The sequence below is a fragment of the Dryobates pubescens genome, chromosome 7, assembly GCF_014839835.1.
Source record: "Dryobates pubescens isolate bDryPub1 chromosome 7, bDryPub1.pri, whole genome shotgun sequence".
In the NCBI taxonomy this organism is placed as follows: Eukaryota; Metazoa; Chordata; class Aves; order Piciformes; family Picidae; genus Dryobates; species Dryobates pubescens.
This window is the reverse complement of record NC_071618.1, coordinates 2,853,165-2,876,426: the sequence shown is the minus strand read 5'-3', so window position 1 is coordinate 2,876,426 and position 23,262 is coordinate 2,853,165. Positions and strand designations below refer to the sequence as shown.

Genomic DNA, 23,262 nt, shown 5'->3' with positions numbered 1-23,262 from the left:
TACCTTACACTTCTAATTTTAAGGTTCTTAAGTACAGTGAGTTTGGCAAAACAACAAAGGTAATTGTCCTACCTAAAAAGCAAATAAAATATAAAGATAAAGCAATCTGGTTTTCCACTCTTTGTGTTTTATCCACATATGTAGATAGAAAATTAGAAAATGTACACATGAAAAAAGTAAGGTTGGAAATATTTGTTATGTTTTCCAGAGTCGCCTGCAGGCTTTCAAATCACAGCTTCCATTCATACACACCAATAAAATGGGGTTTTTGGGGGGTCTGATGGCTGCAGAAAAAAACCTTTAAAAAGTCAATTCTCAAAACTGACATACCATCAAGAAAATAAGAATAATTTCACAATCTTCTGTTATGTAAAAGTCAAGCTTTTCATCCATAGCAATTGGATGATTTCCTCTGCTGGTATTGCTGTCTGCCTTTCTCTGACTACCTTGTTCATAAGAATGGATTAGGTTATACTTGTGCTGAAGATCATGTTAACTTCTTCTCTACCAGCATCTCCAGCCTGAAACCTTGGCCTACTTTTCTGAATTTCATATAATCCTCCTTAATTGTTCTAAACACATCTGAATTTACATCTGAATTCCTCTTTCAATCTGGCCTACTTTCTTGGCCCACACACAGAACAGTAAATCAGTCCATCTAGGCCTTCTGCCAGGGCATTTGCTCTACAGCTTCTCCTCTCTGGCTTTGATGGACATACACTTGCTCCATTCACTTGAGTTTTGTGCCACGTTATGAAGTAAATTATCTACCCAGCTTCTGTGCTCCTTTACCAATGTCATCCTTTAGTGTGGCACACAAACTGCTTTTAGATCCTTTATAGCATCCTTCCCTGTCCTTCTCACTGGCATTAACACACAGCAAGTACATTGCTCCCCCAGGTAGCATACAAACGGCAGCAGAAGCCCTGACTACATAGTTGCAGACATTCCCAGTGGGCACTATTCAACATGGAAGAGAGACCATGGCAATGCCTTCTATTTGATAGTACTTCTGGAGGTCACAGCCTGGGCACTCCTTGCACTAGCTGCTATTATGTCGTGATTACAGGCTCTTCACTTGTGGCTGTGTCCTTGATGGCAAGCTCCCTGAAGAAGAGATTCTCCTTTTACTACATGCTCCTAATTGCCTGTGATACTAGCTAAAAAGCAACAGCTGCAGTAAGAACAACAGGATCTAACAATCACACTGTGAAGTAATTATGAAAGTACTGCCAGTTGCTTACAATGTACTATTGACCTCGATAATTCCCTCTCTTTCTGTAACATTGTATTTGACTATTATTCCTTTTACTATTAAAACATTTTCTCATCTACCATTATTATTGCCTCATGTTTCTCACTGATGCCAAGTTCCGTTCCAGTGTCTCCTATCTTCTCTGCTGTACAAGCTATTCGTTATTATTGCTTCCTGAAACTCACCTGTCCTGCACTATCCTCCTTCCCCAAGAAACAGTCTTAATTCCTTGAGTTTCTTCCTCTATCTTGAATAATTATTCACCTTCTGGGCAAGAGTTTCTTATGCCATTTCATCTTATATCAGAGTACACTTTAAATTCCCCAATAAATAGCACTGTAGCTGCTTGGGGGGCAAAAAAAAAAATCTTGAATTAACTTACCTTTGCAAATTATCAGTAAAGGTTTCCTGGATGTGACCTGGGTTAAGGAGTTTACGAATGCCCACACACAAGAACTTAAATCCACCATCAGTAGATTTAACATCATGCTCTAAACCACTTCGGTTTCCCTCATGGACTAGGCCTGACAGCCTATGGACACAATAAGTTCCTTGTAGTGAAACACTGCTGTAGTTATTAACTGTTTAAAATATAACCTTTGTGCTTCTTTAAAGAGAACTCTTTAGTCTACAAGTATGAAATGGCTATGAAAACAAATAAAACAGTGCAACTTTATATATTAGAACATATTTTACACAGACATCTGCCCCATTGTTTCTGGGCTGATGGCCAGCAAAACCGTGAACAGCAAATAATGGCAGAGTAGGAAATTTTCTTACAGTTCTATTTTCTAATGGCTAGGAAAGAAAACTAAAAATAGACTTGACAAGTTTGAGGGCCAGACTACAAAAGCTGGGAGAACTCTAGTAAGTCCTAGATCCCCGTTGGGTTTAACTCCCTAAAGATTTGGCTTACTGTTTTGTCAGAGGAAAAATTGGGAATGAACCAAGACGAGGAGATTTGACTCCAGCTATGCATTAGTTTTATTTGTATTCCAGAAAGACTAGTGTTTTTTTAGTTCTAATTTAAAGGTTCATTAGAAATTGAATGCTTTTCTCCCTGAGTACAATGGGCCATTATGTAAATGCACCCTGACTTATAATGTTTATTAAAGAATTTCTGAGACAGTTTTAAGTGTGCCTGTCAAACAATCTCGTTGCAGAGACTCCTCTTTTCCATGATATATGTCTATACCCCTTCCATGTCACTCCATAAATTCCATTAATCCTCTTCATCTCACACAGCTTATATCTGTCCATTTTCCCCTGACAACCTGTTGATTAAATCCTCTTAAAGAGGAAATGCTGAATTTGCAGCTCACAGTAATGCCACTGTTTAAATTTCTCTCCTCAGCCTTCATCTGAAAATAAGACATTATCACTTCTTCACCCTCCTCTCAGATCTTCACTTTGTCTTGATCACTGTCCCCTAGAATTGTCTCCAGCCTCTTTAACACAGCAGCAGACCCCATCCCTCCATCCCCCACTACATGGACCTATGTCAGCTCTGTGGCCTAAGGACCATATCACACGGGTGACGATTTTACCCTCAATTAAATTTCATATGGCAACTTGGTAGCCAAATCTGACTGCCAGCCATTTAAGACCCTACTTTGTATGACAACTCCTTTTCTTAAAGTTTTCTTTGAGTCTTATATGTCAACCTAACTTGCCATAGGATTGAAATCTGGCACAAGGGTTGGGTTTTGTTTGGGTTTTTGTTTGTTTTTTTTAAAAACCACTATGTGGAACACTTGGTCTTTTGGTGGAGCTGAGTTTATTTGTTGATTTTCAGGTACAGAACTGTATTTCGTTGCTTATTCAGTGTCAGTACAAAAGCCTACCCTTATTTAATAATGCACCACTGCTTTCATAGAAGGAAGTTGTATAATTTCTCTGGCAAAATGAGGAAATGCAAACAGGACATAAGTTTCACAAAGCTTTGTACAATTTCAGTACTGATGATTCATTATGACATGCTAAACATAAAAGCTGCAAAAATGAGGTAAGAGGGGGAAGGGCTTTTAAATTTTACCTCTGGAGGCACTTCTCAAATTTGTTAGTTTAGATGCTACCTGTCCTGCATAGGAAATCCATTGTAAGAAATGTGAAATTATTAACTTAGACTTAATTTGTTTTTTCTAGACCAGGACATACAAGGAGAAGCATAAAGACCATGACTATCTCTAATTCTTACATTTCTGACTCTTATAGTAGCATTTACAGACCCCAAGTCTGTCAGCTAAGCCCAACTGAGTGGAGGAGAGGGAGGGAAACTTGAGGAAATAATTTCTCAGCTATGAATATTAGTGTACCTGTAAGGATACATTTACAGACTTCTGGACTCAAACCATCCCTTTAGATAAACCAGCTCACCTACAGTTTCAAGACACAGGTGACAGTGGCAATGCTGCTTCCATTTTGTAGAAAAGAGCTCCATCAGAGGCACTTGATGTCTGGGATTTTAGACTTTATTGAAAATGACTTGAGACCATAGCTTCTTGCTTCTCCCACCACTAGGGAAACCAACCATTGAGACTGAGAATGGATGCACATATCCAGCTGGAAGGGAGCTCAGCAGGAAAGTTGGGAAGTCACAGGCTCCAGTGCATGTCCTCCTGGTTACTTCTGCTGTTCTTTTTTTAGCAAATGCTTCCATTTACAACACATAACAAAATACTCAGCAAGACGTGAAAAACACACTGGAAGCTAAACACAGGGCCTCTGTTTCCTGCCAGCCCACAGGAGGCTACATCATTAGGCTCCCCTTACCTTCTGTGCTACTTTATTGCTTCTTATTTGCAGTGTTGGTTCAGAGTCAGTGTGAAGAGTGGTCCACCACACTGGCAAGGTGAGCATGGGGAATGGAAGTTAGGTGCTCTGCAGTGAAGCCGCCTACTTGCTGAACCTTATGAATACGGTGTAGATTCTTCTTGTCCCATGCTTGCAAACAAAAGGCATCCTGCAATGCCTGGAATATCTAAAGTACTCTGAGGTCAAAAGCACTAGGCTGGTTGAAGTTACCAATCTGGGCACTTATGTGCCAGGCATGTCCTTCATGTTTCCTTCTTCTGGATGTAGGCCATAGTGAAGAACAGAGGAAGGCAATATAAACTTCCATCCATAACATTGCATGTGCCCATCTACATGTCCAAACTTTTACAAAGATCATGTTCCTCTCTTTCCTGCAGTGTTTGGTTGGAAAGAAAGCTTAGCTTAAACATAAGAATTTGAGTCTTCTCTAGGCTATTAAGTATGTTATCAGTATACCTTGATACAGTACTTGAAAGTGATACAAGAAGAAGTGCACTGGTCCCAGAAGTAAAATTGTGGTTTGGTTCATGTAAGAGTTTTGTTTCTCTGAAGCAGTGCACAAAGGACCCTAGGGATGAAACATTGCTCTTCTCTGCTCCTCATATGGCTAATGGCCTGGCTGGTGCCATTGCTTCTGTCTCCTCTTCTGACTCATACCCCTCTACTTCTCCCACAGTGAATTGTGACTTTGGCATCAGAACTAGATTGTCTGCTTTGGTGAAATGATGCCGGTTGCTTGAATTTCCTCTTTGATCTGATGGATTGAGTGGGCCTGCTCCTCTGTCCAAGTGAAACCAGCTCTTCACAGAATCACAGAATGTTAGGGATTGGAAGGGACCTCCAGAGATCATCTGGTCCACCTCCACTGCCAAAGCAGGATCACCTATGGCAGGCCACATAGGAATACATCCAGGTTGGCTTTGAAAGTGTCCACAGCCTCTCTGGGCAGCCTGTTCCAGTGCTCCATCACCTTCACAGTAAAGAAGTTTCTCTTCATGTTGAGGTGGTACTTCCTGTGTTCTAGCTTATATACATCATTTCTTATCCTGTTACCAGGTGCCAATGAAAAGAGCCTGTCCCCTTCCTCTTCACACCCACCCCTCAGATATTTATAGATACTAGTAAGATCCCCTCTCAGCCTTCTCTTCTCCAGACTAAACAGTCCCAGTTCTCTCAGTCTTTCTTCATAGGAAGACTTCTGACTCATAGCCCTCTTCTTCTCCCATAGTGAATCGAGACTTTGGCCTCAGAGCTGGATTGTCTGCCCTAGTGAAATGATGCTGGTTGCTTGAATTTCTTCGTCGACCTGATGGATTGGGAGGGCCTGCTTGTCTGTCCAAGTGTACCATTGGAATCAGCTCCTCCTGGTGATGCTTTGCTTCAAGTGGACGCAGTTGGGGCTGGGCTCTAGACATTACTGGAACTCCAGTATTAGAGCCATTTCTGTGGTGATCTGATGGATAATAGACAAATCATTCATATTTAGATGGAGAGAAAAGAGAAACACGATGTATTGCCACGGACAGTTAAAGTGTATTCAATAAAATACAGCATTACAGCTTTAAACCCTAGAACTGGAGCATTTAAAATCACTGCTATAGAGTAAGAGAGCAGTCAAGAACTAAAAATAACACTAAATTTTTATTTTGATCCCAAAGCTGGTGTTTAAAAGATTTTATTGATCTTGCCTCTACCCTGAAACCTCAGTGAATAAGCACATTCAGCTATCTTTTAATGCATCACAGAGCTGCTCAATGCCTTCACAGCATGAGTGCTCCTTTACTTAGCTTGCCTTTTTTTTTTTCAAATCCCACAAGTATATCCAGTACTGTGGTTGAAAAGCATTGTGAAATTCACAGCAGAAGACAAAAAAAGTGACTAAGGCACTCTAATGCCATTGAAAAATCAAGTTTACCAGCCACCTGTCATTAACAGCTGGGAAGAAAACAGTTTCACCTGAAACCAGGAGTTTGACTCTAGGGCGCTTTGATTATGTTGGGTGTGTCGGACCTGCTCCTACTAGCTTTCTTTGCTACAAGTACACAACAAAAATTTGCCAGAAATAGGCCAAGAACTGGTTTTCTCATTCTGTTGAGTTTATAGAACACACTTTTTCACTTTTCTTAAATCCACTTGCAGTCTGGCTGTGCACTGGTAAATTAGTCAATTTGAGAAACAACTTGCAACAAGCTAGGAGGTTTTGTGAGATAAAAACAAAAGCTTATGAACAGTAAAATTAGACTCTGTTCTGCTGCAGTTAAAGCACATGTGTATTAGATATAGACATACAGTCAAAATTTATCAAGCTATTGCCACATAATAAATATTAAATTACTTTGAACTAATACTTACTTCACAGTTGGCACAAAGTAAGAATGAGTGCACCAGCACCTACCTCTACCAAACAGGGGCACAGATTTCTGTAATAGCAGAACCTGCTTCTTGCAGGTCATGTGGGCATAGCACACCATGACCAATAAAACAGCATAAGCTTTCTTAAATTTGAAGGGCTTTTGCCTAGCCCCTTGTGAGCATCACTGCTACAAAGTATGAGTGATATGTACTATCAAAGAAATAATTCATTTGTATGAGTGGCAGAAAGACCTGTTAGATGGTTTAATGATTTGTGGTCTTTTCTGAAAGTGAGGTTATGACTTTCTGCACATGTTATATAGTAAAGCTAAAACAAACTTGCTGGAGGATGCTTGTTCCAGAAGGGCTTCCAGGCATAGACAGAAGAGGTGACATATATCTCTGTACATGCATATGTGCATATGTGAGGTTTTCATTCTAATTTCTGACCTACTGAGTATTTCTATTCTCAGTGCCCAAGTGCAATTCATCTGGCTCTTACAAAGTTTATAGGAGGACTTTAGGATGACTTCCTCCTGCTGCAGACATTTAAAATGATGTGAATGCTGCACAGTGGACCTAAGACAGGGCCAGAAACTGGACCAAGAAGTTTAATTATTTGTATAGATCACAAGGCAGGGCTCAAATTCATGTCTAGCTAGTAGTAAAAAAAGTTCTTGCATTCATGCTTCAGGATTTATTTCTCTCCACTGAAATAATATGCCTTTCTGTAGCAGTTCTGCATCCCTTGAAAGTCCCTGACAGGCATTTAGGTCTGAGGCTCCTGTGTAGAATAATTTTAATTTCTCAGAAAGACATATCACCCATCATGATTTCCTGACAAATGGAACAGAATCAGCTATATGCAAAAACAATTAAACCTCCTTAAGTAACTTTTATTCAACCCTCTGAACAGAGGCTAGGGATTTCTGTTCCGCTGCCTTCATGTGTGAATGTCCAGCCCCAAAGCAATGGTTTACCTACACATATATCTTTTGCTTTCTTCTCTTTCACAGTAAAACAGAAAGGAAGGAAAAAATAAATATTGTACCCTTGTGGTCCAAGCTTTTTATACAAAGACAAAGAATTAAATGTTTGGTTTCAATGGCTAAACCTAATTTTGCCATAAATGAAAAGGATATTTTCTAAGGAACACTAATGCCTTTCAGATTCACATAAATAAACTCAGAAAGAAGTCAGGGAGATTACAGATAGAGACAATGATGAACATTTCAGTCTCCTAAATTCCATGCTTCCTGTTAGCCGTTTTGCTATGCTTTCTTGGGCAATTCAGTCTTGCTCCAATCCTCAGCCTCTGTCTTGTTCGAGTGTAAGTGAGGATGGCTACTAGTCAGGCTGTAGTCTGGACCGAATACCAGAGAGATGTGTTTTCATGTCTCTGTCCCTGTGTGTGAGGCAAGGGGAGACCACAGGATCCAGGAGTCTGCTACAGGAAAGACTGATCACCCATGACCAGCTACCAAAGGTACCTACAGTGCACGGGTGGGGTAGAAGAGCATTTGTGCATGTGTGTCTGTGTGTATCTAAGTCACAGTATCAGCAGCTGCTGTGGGCCTTTGTCCCCAGGGGCCTCATAGGCCTGACTAACAGGCTATTTCCTGATCAGTGAGAGAGGACCGGGACAAGGCTGTCAGCGCTGTCTGTGTGGGTAGGAACACCTGTCCAGCCTCACTACCAGCAGGGTCTGGGGGCATGGAGCTGTGGCAACTTCCACCTCCACTGGGCTTATGGGTTCAGCAGCTCTTAATGAGTTTGAGTGCAATGATGCCTGTGGAGCTGCAGGGAACAGAAAAATTGCCTCCTTGGGCTTACATGGATGTTCTCATAGCTAGGCCAAACCACAGGGATCACAGGAATATTTGTGCAAGAGGGAAAAAGAGAAAACTGGGCGGAGCTGGAATGAGAGAGAAACTACTGCAGTAATGACCATATAAACAACATAGATAAAAAAGATAGGAGAGAAGGGCGTAGCTCACTTAAAGAGGCCAGGGACTTCCATGAGAGTATTCATTCAGTACTGTTAAATCCACTGAGCAACTGGCCAAGTTTCATTTACTGCAGGAGCAGGATACAGAATAAAGCACTATCATTACCTGTAAAAGTAACATGCCTGGCTTTTCGTCTAGCATGCTGGCTGGGGCCCTGAGGCAAAGAGAAGTAGTGTACTTCCATGCCGCTAGCCTGTGTATGAGACAAAAATGTGTTCAGTACTCGGGATTGCCTCTGCAGTTTGCACTTATTTGGTGAGACAGTAAAGAGAGATGGTTATAAGCTTTTTCTGTTGTGATTCTGCACCTTTGCAGCCAAATTTAGAGAGATGTGAATAAAGACTAATGCTTGGCTTGGATAGTTGAGCTCAGGATCAGCGCCGGTGAAAATGCCTGTGTCTGATATAACAGCCCAAAGGGTTTTTTCACAGTCAGCAGAATAAATATACTCTTCTAAGATTTATTTCTCAACTTTAAATAAAATTAATATATCCAGCAAGAACTTATTTCTCCTAAACTGTGATTATCTAATCTGTAAATGTCTATGCTATCCAATGCTTATATTGGGTCAGACAAATCTCGCTGATCAAGAGCTGAAACTATCAGTGCAAGGGGCCAAGAACTTTGCATCAAGCCTTTTGTGAATCCAAAAATTCACACAGTCATTAAAATGCTATGTTTTGCATGCGACAAAAGAATGCAAGTTACTTTTTTTTCCACTTCTTACAGCAGAGTGGCTGATTTCTGACCAATGCAGAGAGGTAGAGCATAAAAATATTCCTGTCCCCATGCTAAGTCAAGCTCCTCCTTCTCAGGTGTTGCATGAGGCCATTGGGCAAACTATCCATTTCAGTTGTTGAAAAAAGCCAATAAAAATCGGTGTCTCTTTCCTTATTCACACAGAAGCAGAGGTATTTTTCACATGAATAGTAGTATACGTACAACAGGTGCCGGTCTACATGAAGGTAAGCTGTGTCCCTTCCTGCAGCTCTGCCGCAGGCTGTGCTGCCGACGGATGAGAATTTCTTGGGCTTGTTTCTCATTTGTGTTGGCAGGCAGGTTGTGTCGGTTGTATGCTGGTGCCTGAAACAGAAAATGGACCCAGTTGATTCTCTCCGGACTTGCAATGGCCAAGAGGACATCTGCCCCAGCTTGGCCACTGATTCGCCACAGCTATCTTTGGTATCACATGGGAAAACAGTGTCTTCCATTAACCTCACTGCTGCAGAGCAAGATGAGAGGAAGCATGAACATAACTGCAAGTCTCAGGCCCCAAGAGCTACATTTTGATGACATTTTTGACAGAATCATGGCTGCTCAAACTGTTATATAAAAATACACCCACTTACACAGGGCTGTTAACATCTCTGGGATTGTCCTCCCTTTGTCAGCCCTGTTCTAATCACACAATTGGGAGTTACAGATCTGAAGCAGATCCCAAGGAAGAGGCAGCTGTTTAACCCACCTCAGAGCCTTGTCGCAAATATTACTGAGCCAGGAGCACGTTGCAGATGTGCCCAGGAGCAAAAGGCTGTGTTAAATAAAGCACATCCTGAATGAGATGCACAGCTGTGTGCACAAACAGCACCTTCATATTGTTCTAAAAATTGCATCTTTTAGGACAGAGAAAATGTCACTTAAGTTTTAAACCCTTTTAAAAAGCAGACTCTAATCTCACTTTCAATTGCAAAGGTCCTTGTAAAGATGGTCTAGTGAGCCAGAGAGTAGCAGACCTTCAAAGACGAAAGTGAAGTATTAGAAGAGGCTTTAATTTACCAATCTTTCATTTCCAAAAGTGCACAGTTCTCAGTACTGCATAGGAAGTGACTGGCACAAATAGTCATTACTGTAATTGATTTTGAAGACAGGGAGTTCATTTCAGTAATCTAAGAGGCAGCCATATATGCAAATTGTTACCAGTAAGATAAGAAATTAATATCATAAGGATAATTGGCCATGGCAAATCAAACAATATTAGGAATGGATATCATATTAATAATGACACATTTAAATCAGGGGGCTAAGCACTTTCTAGCAAACGTGTGTTAGACAAGTTAGCCCCATTTATCTGCATAATTTCAAGGTTACTGTAATATATATTCTACCATGTATTGCTGCAGAGAACAGTCAGTTATGTATTCTGGCCCAAGAGTCAGATTAAATAGATATTATACAGTGGGCTGCATTAGAATCAGGACAAATTTCCACTAAACAAATCACTGCGGGGGTATTATTACCCCTATTTACGGGGGGGAGCTTCACAAATGTGTACAGTGAAACGCCAGAGGAGGTGGAATTTTTTCCCCCCCTTTCTCCTCCTGTGGCAAGGGTGAAGTATTGCTCCCACGCGGACACAGGACTTAGCAGCCTGACTCTCAGCTGACTTTGGGCTACGCAATGTTTACCGCCACTGATCCGCCCACTTCCACAGGGGAGTTTCGCTTCTGCTGGCAACTTGCCAGCCGGCTGCCTCCTGCGAAGGCCTGCACCTGTCTCCGGGTGCCGAGTAGCCGCCTGCCCAGCATCAGTTGCCCCAGGCTGCTACAGCGGCTCACGGGCCGCCCAGTGGCCCGGTGGGCTCTGCATGACCCCGGGCGGAGGGCCTGACACCTCGAACTCCCCAAGGTTCGGCAGGCTCAGGAAGATGGTGTCGTGTCACAGGTAGCTGTGCTGCAGGGGAAGTCTGACCTCTACAGCTCAGTCACAGAATTTTCTGGCTTTTACTGCTGCCATCAGGGTGAACAGCTGCTGGGGGACAAGTGCTTTCATTTTTTCCACCCAGGAGTGTGCCCCACGAAAGGGCTCCTTCCCTGCCTTCCTATCCCCACACAGCTCCTGGACCGGAGTGACTGAAGCCTCCAGGTCCACGTTTCCCACCAACGTGACCCCAGGGCTGGTCCCAGTACTACCACCCAACATGGCTATGAGATCAGAAGGGCAAATAAGAGCTTTCAATCTGCAAATAGCATGCAACAGCAGGTCACTTACACACCCTTTGTCGCACTTGATATAGATTATGTGCCAGGACGTCTCTCATGGACTCCACCTCTGCGGGGGAGAGCCTATGCACACGTCGATTTCTACCTCTCCTGTAAATAAAAGATAACTTTAAATATTATGAGTTGCTTACATTCTATTGCCCTAAAATGATGCATGAGCTATTTTTAGTGCTAGGACAGAAGGCTATGAAGAGGCTTTCAGTGACCAAGTGATACCACACAATCATACAAAGATTAATAGAAAATGACAGAATTTGTTGATATACTGGGTAATTAGAATGGACCCTAAACCCTCCTGCCTCTGGTTGCAGAAACTTTTATTTTCTTTCTCAAAGCTTCATAATGAAGCTCTTATTTGTGGTCAAGATTTGGCAACTACCAGCTGCATGTTCAGAAAGGCACTGCAAGGTTCTTCTTCCATCTGAATATGTCCTTCAACATGCTAGCATTCTCTGCCATGCGGTTTTAACTTCTTTGAGAATGTGCAGCAAATCCTTCAGAGTTAAGGCACATGCCAGTGAAGGAGTGGAAGAGACCTGCCCTGTTTCCTCACCTGTGGTCAGGAGCATGTATAGGGTTTCCTTGCTGCTAAGCCTGTTTCTTCATTTAAAATGAAAGAACTACATAAAAGATCATTATCTTTTTGGGTTGTAGCAAACTGTGACAAGGAGCCCACAGTCACTTGTCGCTGCCTGGCTTTTTCACTAACAAAACAATGGAGGAAGGCTGCTGTGAAATATTGACTAGTTTTGCTAAGTCAGTCTGCGTGAGAGTTGGCAGTTGGCAAAACTCCCAAGGAAAGAAAGGGAAATAGATAGTGATCACCCAGGATTAATCAGTCTGAATTAATCTTGTTTCTGGTATTTTTCCTTTCTCTGTTTTGTCTCCTTATTATATTCAATGCACAGTATTGCCAAAGCTTTCTGTGCATTTATTTTGTATTATTTCTAAAATGCATTTAAAACTTTTAATGGCAAAATCAGATGGATTCAAGCTAAAATGCTGTAGATATAAGAAAAAAGGTTGGAACTTGCAATTGCAGGGAATTTTATAAGATTACCACAGTTTTGTGCTATAATCAAACATGAACATCTTGAAAACTTGTAGGACCATCATGAGTTGCCTGGATTCTATGTTTTGCTGCCTCTTACCATCAAGTAGACAGTAAGTACTGGCGGCTTGGCCCTGTCCAAACTCCCTGGAATACAAGAATTAGTTCCTGATATATTTCAATATTTCAGAATGTGTTTTCATTCTGCATCAGGCCAAAGCTGAGATCTACCAAACTTTTCATGAAGTAAATAGGGATAAATTAACAATATGTTAAGGTCTAGTGTTTGGAGTTAGCACTGGAATAACCAATAAGTTAAAGGATCTCACTGAGGCATGAGAGGCCTATGAGTCTACAACTCAGCTATTGGCAAGCCAGAGTGACAGAAAAGGACTCCCTTTCTGGATTTAACCAGAAACGTTGTCCTAGCACTTATGAATCCTTCTCAACAAATGTGTAATCAACATTCATCAGTTCTCAGAGACAACAATGAGAGGGTCCAGGGATGCCACCAAGTTTCCAGGCTTAGGTGTAACATACCTCTACTCCATAGTGGATCTGTCACATTGTAGGCTGTGTGACAGTCAATGTATGCTACTCCCAACAGCAAGGAAACCAGTTTCCTTACTGACAGTAGCCCCTAGCTGCTGTCCCTTTGGACAACAGAGAAACCCTGGGCATTAATGTCAATCTAGACTGTTAATGAGTAGTGGTCTATAAGATGCAGAGTTGGCTTATTTGTGTAATGCAAATTGAACTGCCATAGCTGATGAAACTGGCTTTGACATCATAGGGAATAATTTTCTCCTAGCCCGTGCTTCACTGAGTGTCTCTACAGTGTCTACCTTACAGTTTGGAATGAATAAGGGAAAGCAGAACTCAAATTATCTCTTTCCATTTCCCATCACATACCTGAGCCCATCCACCTGCCATCCACAGAATTGCTTGTTTTTAAGTAATTTAAATTTTAATTTGGCTCTTGAAGTGACTTAAATAGAAAAAACACAAAATTTTGTTGAATTTAGAATAGAATAGAATAGAATAGAATAGAATAGAATAGAATAGACCAGACCAGGTTGGAAGAGACCTTCAAGATCATCATGTCTAACCTATCATCCAACACCACCTAATCAACTAAACAAAATTTCATTGAATTTAGAATAGAATAGAATAGACCAGGTTGGAAGAGACCTTCAAGATCATCATGTCCAACCTATCATCCAACACCACCTAATCAACTAAACCACGCAACCAAGCATCCTGTCAAGTCTCCTCCTGAACACCTCCAGTGATGGTGACTCCACCACCTCCTTGGGCAGCCCATTCCAATGGGCAATCACTCTTTCTGTGTGGAATTTCCTCCTAACCTCCAGCCTAAACCTCCCCTGGTGCAGCTTGAGACTGTGTCCTCTTGTTCTGGTGCTGGTTGCCTGGGAGAAGAGACCAACCTCTGCCTGTCTACAACCTCCCTTAAGGTAGTTGTAGACAGCAATAAGGTCACCCCTGAGTCTCCTTTTCTCCAGGCTAAGCAACCCCAGCTCCCTCAGCCTCTCTTCATAGGGCTTGTGTTCCAAACCCCTCACCAACTTTGTTGCCCTTGATTGTTGAATTTCAGCTGAACTGGGACAGCAAGAGAACAAGCAGCATGAAGACAGTCTGTATTGTTACAGAGCATAAATAAAAAATGTGCATTGTTTTCATGGTATTAGATATTAACATACCCAACTGACAAAAATGCACAGGTATGGTAATAAGGAACAGACCACTTTTACATTTTGCCATATAGAATACATTTTTTTAAAAGAACTTTCAAAAAACAAACAAACAAACAGGATTTGTATGTTACCAAACACATAAAAGCAATCCTTACTGAAACTATTTCTTTGTTCTTACTGAATCTTCCAGAATGTTGTAACAAAGCACAGCACAGGAGATGTATTTTGTGAAGACTGAAATTATAATAATGCCACGGAAACTGGCTGTCTCTCTGTATTGAGTGCCATAGCAGTATCTCTTTCTTCTGTAGACATGGAGATAGTTGATATATGGAGGAAACAAAATGCCTTCTACAAACCTTGTAAGACTATTTTTTATATTTCATATATTTCATATATTTATATTTCATATATTTTAACACATCCAAGTGCCAGGTTCTGCACATTGGCCACAACAACCCCATGCAGAGCTACAGGCTGGGGTCAGAGTGGCTGGAGAGCAGTCAGGTGGAAAGGGACCTGGGGGTGCTGGTTGATGGTAGACTGAACATGAGCCTGCAGTGTGCCTAGGCAGCCAGGAGGGCCAATGGCATCCTGGCCTGCATCAGGAACAGTGTGGCCAGCAGGAGCAGGGAGGTCATTCTGCCCCTGTACACTGCACTGGTTAGGCCGCACCTCGAGTACTGTGTCCAGTTCTGGGCCCCTCAGGTTAGGAAGGAGATTGACTTGCTGGAGCGTGTCCAGAAAAGGGCAACAAGGTTGGTGAGGGGCTTGGAGCACAAGCCCTATGAGGAGAGACTGAGGGAGCTGGGGTTGCTTAGTCTGGAGAGGAGGAGACTCAGGGGTGACCTTATTGCTCTCTACAACTACCTGAAGGGAGGTTGTAGACAGGCAGAGGTTGGTCTCTTCTCCCAGGCAACCAGTACCAGAACAAGAGGGCACAGTCTCAAGCTGCGTCAGGGGAGGTTTAGGCTGGAGGTTAGGAGGAAGTTTTACACAGAGAGAGTGATTGCCCACTGGAATGGGCTGCCTGAGGAGGTGGTGGGGTCACCATCGCTGGGGGTGTTCAGGGCGAGGCTTGACAGGATGCTTGGTTCCATGGTTTAGTTGATTAGGTGGTGTTGGATGATAGGTTGGACATGATGATCTCGAAGGTCTCTTCCAACCTGGTCTATTCTATTCTATTCTATTCTATTCTATTCTATTCTATTCTATTCTATTCTATTCTATTCTATTCTATTCTATATTGAAGGTTTTGGACTCTGTGAACTCTACACCAACCTATTGGTTATATTTCCTCCAAAAAGCAGCCATAGAGACACAGTTTTGATAATATCTGCTTGACTGTTTTTGCCATTTCTATCCTTATTTCTAAGGCATATATTCTTCAAAAAATCATCATAAAAATGCACTGTATTGATCCTAATGGAGAATATTTTTCAATCTGAATGCTCAGCTCATGAGAGGATTTCTGAACTATGATGAAGCAATTGGTCTTCTTTTCTCTTTCCCTCAGGAAAAGAAGTAGAATGTGGTTTGACTGCCAGAGATGGTCCACCAGCCTTGCACATTTTCTCTTGGCTCAGAACAGCAAAGGGAATACAGCAGACAGAAAGGCGCCTAACAGACATGCCATTGTTTTAATATCATCCATACAGCAAAAAAATACTATCTGGAAAGAAAAGAGCTAGGTCTTATACTGCATGCTGACATGAGTTTCAAGAATGGAGATGAATCTTGATTAAGTTGAAGTTTCAGTATAAATTTTAATTCAGCATCTAGTTGGTATTTGGGCTTTTGGTATTGATTTAAATGATGTTTATCAGTTTAGATGATGATTCAAAAAACCATAAAAATATGCTTGGCCCTGCCAGAGGGATGCTACAAAATGGAGAGGTTGAGAGGTTGAAGGGTGCAGCAGCAAAGAGCAGGTAGTGGCAGCAACAGTGGCCAGCAGAAGCTCAGGAAGGGTTTGTGGGCATTTAGTGCCTGGAGAGTGTGTTGGAAGGTGAAGATAAATACATGCACAGTAGTTAAAGTATACAGGAATAAAGATTTGTACAGACTTCCCTCCAAGAGGGTAGTTGTCTCAGTGATGGCTCTGGAGATCCCAACAGTTTTTCCCCATTCTGTTTGATGCTAAGTTGCATTACTATTTCATGATTATAGAATTATAGAATCACAGAATGGTTTGGGTTGAAAGAGACGTTCAGAGGTCATCTGATCAAGCCCAGGGACATATTCAGCTAGATCTGGTTGCTCATAGTCCCATCCAAACTGACCTTGAATGTTTCTAGGAATGGGGTTTCAAACACCTCTCTGGGCAATCCTTTCCAGTGTTTCCCCACCCTCACCATAAGAAATCTCTTCCTTGTATCTAGTTGGAATCCACAGTCTTTTCATTTAGTTACCCCTTGTCCTACTGCCACAGGGCCTATTAAAGTGTCTGTCCCACCTTTCCTATAAGGCCCCTTTAATTATCCAAAGGCTGCAATAAGGTCTCCTTGGAACCTTCTCTTCTCCAGACTGAACAATTCCAACACTCTCAGCCTGGCCTCACAGGAAAGGTGCTATATCATTAACATAATTTTGTGGTCTTCTCTGGACAGGTCCATATCTTTCCTCTGCTGAAGGCTTCAGAGCTGCGTACAATAATTCTTGTGGAGCAGAACACCAGAATCACCTCCCTTGACCTTGGCCCCTTTGCTTTTGATGCAGCCCAGGATACAATTGGCATTCCAGACTGCAAGTGTACATTGACAGCTCATGTCCAGCTTTTCATGTATCAGTATCCCCAGGCACATCTCTGCAGGGCTTCTTTCAGTGTTTATTGGACAAATTTACAGAACGACCAAAATATGGCAAAATAGTTTGAAGGACTGCAGGCTGCAGTAGCAGAAAACTGCAAATGCTACAATGAAGTCTGCTCTCAGTAAAAATCTGTAATTGGGACAATGGAGTCAAGACCTGTACTCTAAACTCTCCTGTGGGTGTTTCAGCACCTAGCAGTGCTAAGCAAAACCCACTGGCCAACTAAGTGATGAATATGACCACACTGAACCACTGCTGCGATTTAAAGTAGCCAGAGTGGCTACTGCGCCTGACTCACGATTCCTCTTCAGAACTGCTCATCATTGAAGATAACCAGGGAAAATGTCCCTGGTTTTAATTTTTGCTTTGTGAACAAAGACCCAAAGTGCAAATACGATGAACACCAAGTTGCCAACAGAAACCATCAACCTCTCTTTTCAAAACTGTCTCTTCTTTCTTACATTTCTATTGAAATAATAAAATCCCTTGGTTATTTGCTCTTTTCACAGTATCACAGTATAACCAAGGTTGGAAGAGACCCCAAGGATCATCAAGTCCAACCTGTCCCAACAGACGTCACGACTAGACCATGGCACCAAGTGCCACGTCCAATCTCCCCTTGAACACCTCCAGGGACGGTGACTCCACCACCTCCCTGGGCAGCCCATCCCAATGACAAATGACTCGCTCAGTGAAGAACTTTTTCCTCACCTCAAGTCTAAACCTCCCCTGGCACAGCTTGAGACTGTGTCCCCTTGTTCTGGTGCTGGTTGCCTGGGAGAAGAGACCAACCCCTTCCTGGCTACAACCCCCTTTCAGGTAGTTGTAGAGGGCAATGAGGTCACCCCTGATCCTTCTCTTCTCCAGGCTAAACAACCCCAGCTCCCTCAGCCTCTCCTCATAGGGCTGTGCTCAAGGCCTCTCCCCAGCCTTGTTGCCCTTCTCTGGACACGTTTAAGTGTTTCAATGTCCTTCTTAAACTGAGGGGCCCAGAACTGGACACAGTACTCAAGGTGTGGCCTAACCAATGCAGAGCACAGGGGCACAATGACCTCCCTGCTTTTGTATCCCTTCTCTTTATGTTTCTACTCTGCAAAGGGTTGGAAAGTCAGTACTCACTGTAAAGATGCTGTGGATGATTTTGAAACTTTCATGCTACTCTCAGCCATCTCGATGGCCAGTTTAATCTCCATCTTTTTGTACAATGACACAAGGCTGGATTTGGGCTGGTGTTCCCGAATTAAGATCTTCTTCAAATACTTATTGTCAAACTTTTTAAATCTGGAAAAGAGATATTAACAGTGCAAAAAGAATATTAAAAATAAATATGTTTTTATTTTTGTGGTAGAAACCGATTTTCATTCAAGTGCACACTTATATAATTCAGTGGAGGAAACTGAATCCAAATTGGAGGCACCTGTGGACTCCTGAAGGCCTGGTGAGTGGAGACCTTTAAGAGGGCATTTGGCATGGTCTACTGGTCCACAGAGATTGCAAAGCCCACCAGACAAAAGAAAGAAACAAGCTGCAATCAGAGCAAAAGAGAGGGTTGGGTGTGTGTTTGCATATAACTCTGCCACATTTGTCAGAAAAGAATATGGCCAGTCTCCACTCTTTTGTACAAATGGTGTATTCTAGTGGGGCATAACAGCAGCAGCTGCTTTTACAGTAATCCTGGCCTATTCAGGCAGCCACCAATGAGGCTCTAAATGGCCCAGCAGTTACAGTAGTTTGGGCCCATTATGTTGCTGATAATTTTGAATCCTGACAATTAGAGCAGAGAAAATACATTTCTTTGTGTTCTGAATAACAGGGAGATTGAATGGACCACAAAATACGATGTGCTTGCATGCCGCAGATTGTAAAATATTGCTAATGTGTGTCGTAATTTGAATGTGAATGTCTGTGCACACTTTGGAACAGGTATGTCCTTCAGGCAGATGTTTAGCAGAACAGCAGATCCTCTTACATGTTTCTTCCAAAGGAGCAGTTTACCACAGCAAGGTAATGTGCTCCACAATGCTAATAAAAGCACTACAGTTTGGACTTTTTTTTCTTAACAAAGGCTACTTTTTATATATTAGTATCAGAGAAAGGCACACAAATGTTTCCATTGGTATTGTAGCTCTTTATGTTTTTCTGTGAAAGAGAAAGCCTCCTGGAACGTCATCACTTAGGTAATTAATTCTGATGCACATATACTAAGCATCTTTAAAGTGATGAAGTCTAGGGAATGCCTTTGAATACAGTCTTACATGTTTTCACATAGAGAGTGTTGCTTGAATCTGACCCTGAAATGAAACAGTATGTTTATACTAGTTTCCACAAAATTTTCTTTTCATAGCTGTTGGGTAGATATGAGATAAGAGGAAATAACATTTTTTCACCAGTGTGGAAAAGCAACTATTTCAGTGGAACCAGTGCTGCAAGAGGGATTTGTTTAGTGTATTTATTGCACAGACTTTCGTGTGGTCCCTGTGGATATCTGAAAGCTATCTCTGTGCTGTGATAGTTAAGAGGACTTTTTAGCATCTTGACTGAGGTGTGTGAGAAACGAGCTCACTACTAAATTTTAAATACAACCAGTTTATCATAAAATAAAGGCAAAACAGTGCTGGGCACAGAGCAGGTTTGCTAGAGGCGCACCGTAACAACTTATATAGACATCAAACATACATATTCATATATATTCATACCTTTCCCCAGTGTGTTCCCACCCTTCTCCATCAGGGCTGGGACAAAACCTGCACTTTTGACCTGGCCAGTCTTCAGACATGTTGGCACCTCACCTTTCTCTCCCAAAACCCCACACAATAAAGACCACGACCAACCAATCAGCCCAAAGATGGAACCTCACGGTCCCCAGCAATTCCCCTTGCGAAAGCCAAATCTTAAAAACAATTTCTCACAGGTGTGTGCCCTAGATATATTGTTATTCTCTATTGGGACAAGAACTGGGTGCAAACCAGCCACTTTCTTCCCACTCTTAATTCCTAATTTCCATAGAGAGAAACCCAGTCATGAAAGGTGTTGCCCTACGTCCCAGCAGACTCTCAGCTGTGATACTGGGGTGCAGTATTGAAAGGTGAGGCAGAGGACTCCAGCAGAGAAGTCTAGGCATAGCCTAATAGATAAGTTTTAGCCCATGGCATCATGTTTGTGGAAAATCAAGATTCGTGTCTCTCCACGCTTCCCTTCACATACTGTGGTAGCAACCATAATCACAGGGTTCTATTATGGAAAAGGTAAAGGGAACGGCAGCTCAGAGTGGCAGATCCATCTCTTCTGAGCAAGTGCCTGGAATAGGAATAGCCAAAAAGCTTCACAAACCCATGTCATCCTGATTATAGATGATGGGATTAAAATTAAGTAGTGCCTTTACAAATGAAGAATTGGCTAAGAGGCAGCCGAAATAGCAAAGGAAGAACCCGACAGTTCACCTTGTCTATGCGTATGTAAATCACAAAGGGCCTCTGCTAAGTGCCTTACCTGGTATCCAGCTGTAAAATCAGTAGGGGGCTGCCTGAATATAGCAGACACTGAACACAGCCTGAATTTCTGAACTTTTAGGACAGAGCACAGGGTTAATAGGCTACTGTATATTAAATTCTCCACTCAGAGAAGTGGAGGGGTACATGTAGTAGGCATTTCAGGAAAGACTGTAAATCCTAAGTACCTTAGCTAATGGGGAAAGGGAAATATGCATCTGGGAATTTAGGATAAAAGGGAAGCTGTACCTTCCAGCAGTTTGAGAGACCCCACAGGGAATTGTCCTGTGGACTCCCTTTATTCAAATAAAGTTTTACAAGACTCCTCTGTCTTCATTGTGAACAGGAATTTCTGGATCAGATTAATTTTTCCTTACACAGAAGAACACAACACAAAAGTCCTGCATTTATAAGTGAAGGTCAGCTTGAAAGTTTCCGTCTATGCTGCTGCATGTATAAATTCAACAATTGCTTTCAGTGCTGTTATTCTAAATATCACTAAATACAAAGGTCTGTAAGGACAGGTAACTAATTGTTATTGAATCTGTACTCACCATCAAAGGATCATATTTGCTGTGGAGGCTTACAGCAAAACTCAGTGAAGCACAGACATTATAAACAGAGTTTGTTCTACCTCCAGACCTAAAAGCTCACTGCTCTGGAGCTAAAATTTTTGCCAGAGCTCTATGCATATGCTGATGTCTGCAGCATGAGTTCCCATGTTATGTTTTTCTTTTAGGAGGCTTACTTTCTGCTGGTTTGTGCAGAAGCAATTTAGCAGGCAATATATGAACCCTGCACTCCCAACAGATAACAGTTACTCAGGAGCTCACTTTATAAAAAGAGATATTGCATGCCCCAAATATTTTTGTGTTATTTTAGATTTATGGGGCACAAGATTATTTCCTATTTTATTTGCCTATTGTATTTTAGATGATAGGTAGGTCGTTTTATAATAGCAGGCTGCCATAAGAGATGCTTACTTATCTCTTAGTTGATAATGACTCCAATGTCCACATATGTCTTCAACACCAGCCTTAAAGTGATCCATCAACTAGAGAAGCAAATATAGAAAAAATTTAAGTGATCATTATGACAACATTATGTCACCACAAATATACATTTGTTGATGGGCTTTTGAGATTTATTAGGTGGAGAGTGTGAATTAATTCTGAAAGCATCTACATTTCTCTAAAACCCAGTGGGAAGATCCCACTGTAATAGCTCCTTCCTCTGGCTGCAGTGCCAATATTTACATGGAGGAGACAAGTATGTCAGGCTGCTATCATCTCACCATCACCCAGCAATATACAGGCCCAAGTAAAGGACTATGTCCGATGAAAGATGGTAGCGAACATCCAAATTGCCTGTTCCTCTTTGTCTACTGAGGCCAAAAGCTGAATTCTTGGCTCTGTGGTCCAAGCTTCCCTTCCACATGTGACCTCCCTGAGAGTAACATAGGGCGAGGTGCCCCACACCTTAACCTTTACTTTGGCCAACAAGTCCTCTGAGGATTTTTTAAATTTTCATGAAAGTGTTAAGTCCATCAGAGTTAACTACCAGTGTTTTCAGTCATCTTTTGTGTGTTTCTGTCGTTATAGAAGCAGACATCAAAACGGCTGATTCTGACATAGGTATTAGTGTAAGTGGTGCTTTTAAACATAAATTGCTTTCAAGGTAAAATGTCAAGGCTGAAGTAGTAAGAATTGCATGTACTTCAAATTCAAGTAATTGGAGATGCTCTAATTTTGCCAATGTCTCTGCATATGCTAAATTCTAAGGCACAGCATTTCTGTTAATTTCAAATATATTCCCTATTGTGCAAACGAAAGCATGGACATCTATTTTGTATGGTGTTGTTAAATCAATTTGAGAACCTTTCTGTTACTTTACATAATAGCAATTTGAAAGCTAAAGCAAATGTTTGAGAGGGGAAAATATCATTACTCAGAATAACTTGAAACTAAATTTGCAGACCAATTTTTCAATTCATTTCAGTTGAATAAAACTTTATTAAAGACTTTAAAGGTGTTAGTGTGTTTAGAGCCAGACAAGAGCTGGCAACAAAAGTACCTGACAAATCTAGACAGGAGTGTATCTTGTAAATGCTACTCCTATGTTTCTGTCCTCCCACAGTCACAAGTGTTAAGAGGTAAGGACCTTGCTACACCATGACACTTGCAGTATATTATTATAATTTGGTAGTCACTGTAATATAAATGAGACATCTTATCTTGCAAAAATTATGCCTTGGGCTTCCAGTGCCACTAAATGCTTCCCTCTGTCCAGCTCCTTTGGAATGTCCTTTCTCTTCTTTTTAGGATACCAGCTACTGATATAAAAAACTTACTCGCACATGAATTTCTTCATTGATAGACTCCTTTTTGTTGGTCTTTTTAACATCTAGATATCTGACCAGTGGTCCAATTGTGATTCCCTGCATTTGGAACAACGAGTTGAAATATTCAATGTCTTTTAGATAAAAAAAGAAAAATAGAGGGGGGGAAAAACAGAAATAAATTGAAAGGATTTAATTTTAATCATTTAGGAAAGCTGTATCTTAGACAAAAGAAAGATATGTTACTTGCACAGAGAATAGAATAGGATAGAATGGAATGGAATGGAATGGAATGGAATGGAATGGAATGGAATGGAATGGAATAGAATAGAATAGAATAGAATAGAATAGAATAGAATAGAATTAACCAGGTTGGAGAACACCTTCAAGATCATCGAGTCCAACCTATCACCCAACACCATCTTATCAA

General features: G+C 41.6%; 1 protein-coding gene across 1 annotated transcript in view; it reads right to left on the bottom strand.

The window, feature by feature from the left end:
- Positions 1–4,291: 4,291 nt before the first annotated feature.
- SLC9A4 (solute carrier family 9 member A4) overlaps positions 4,292–23,262 on the bottom strand; it is a 37,306-nt gene continuing 18,335 nt past the window's right edge. Inside the window, exons 6-13 of the mRNA XM_054162983.1 lie at positions 22,845–22,931; positions 21,478–21,548; positions 18,126–18,287; positions 11,423–11,519; positions 9,376–9,513; positions 8,536–8,623; positions 5,376–5,522; positions 4,292–4,823 (exon numbers count right to left, since the gene is read on the bottom strand). Coding sequence (XP_054018958.1) covers positions 4,669–4,823; positions 5,376–5,522; positions 8,536–8,623; positions 9,376–9,513; positions 11,423–11,519; positions 18,126–18,287; positions 21,478–21,548; positions 22,845–22,931 — 945 coding nt within the window. The 3' untranslated portion in view covers positions 4,292–4,668. The remainder of the gene's footprint in view (positions 4,824–5,375; positions 5,523–8,535; positions 8,624–9,375; positions 9,514–11,422; positions 11,520–18,125; positions 18,288–21,477; positions 21,549–22,844; positions 22,932–23,262) is intronic.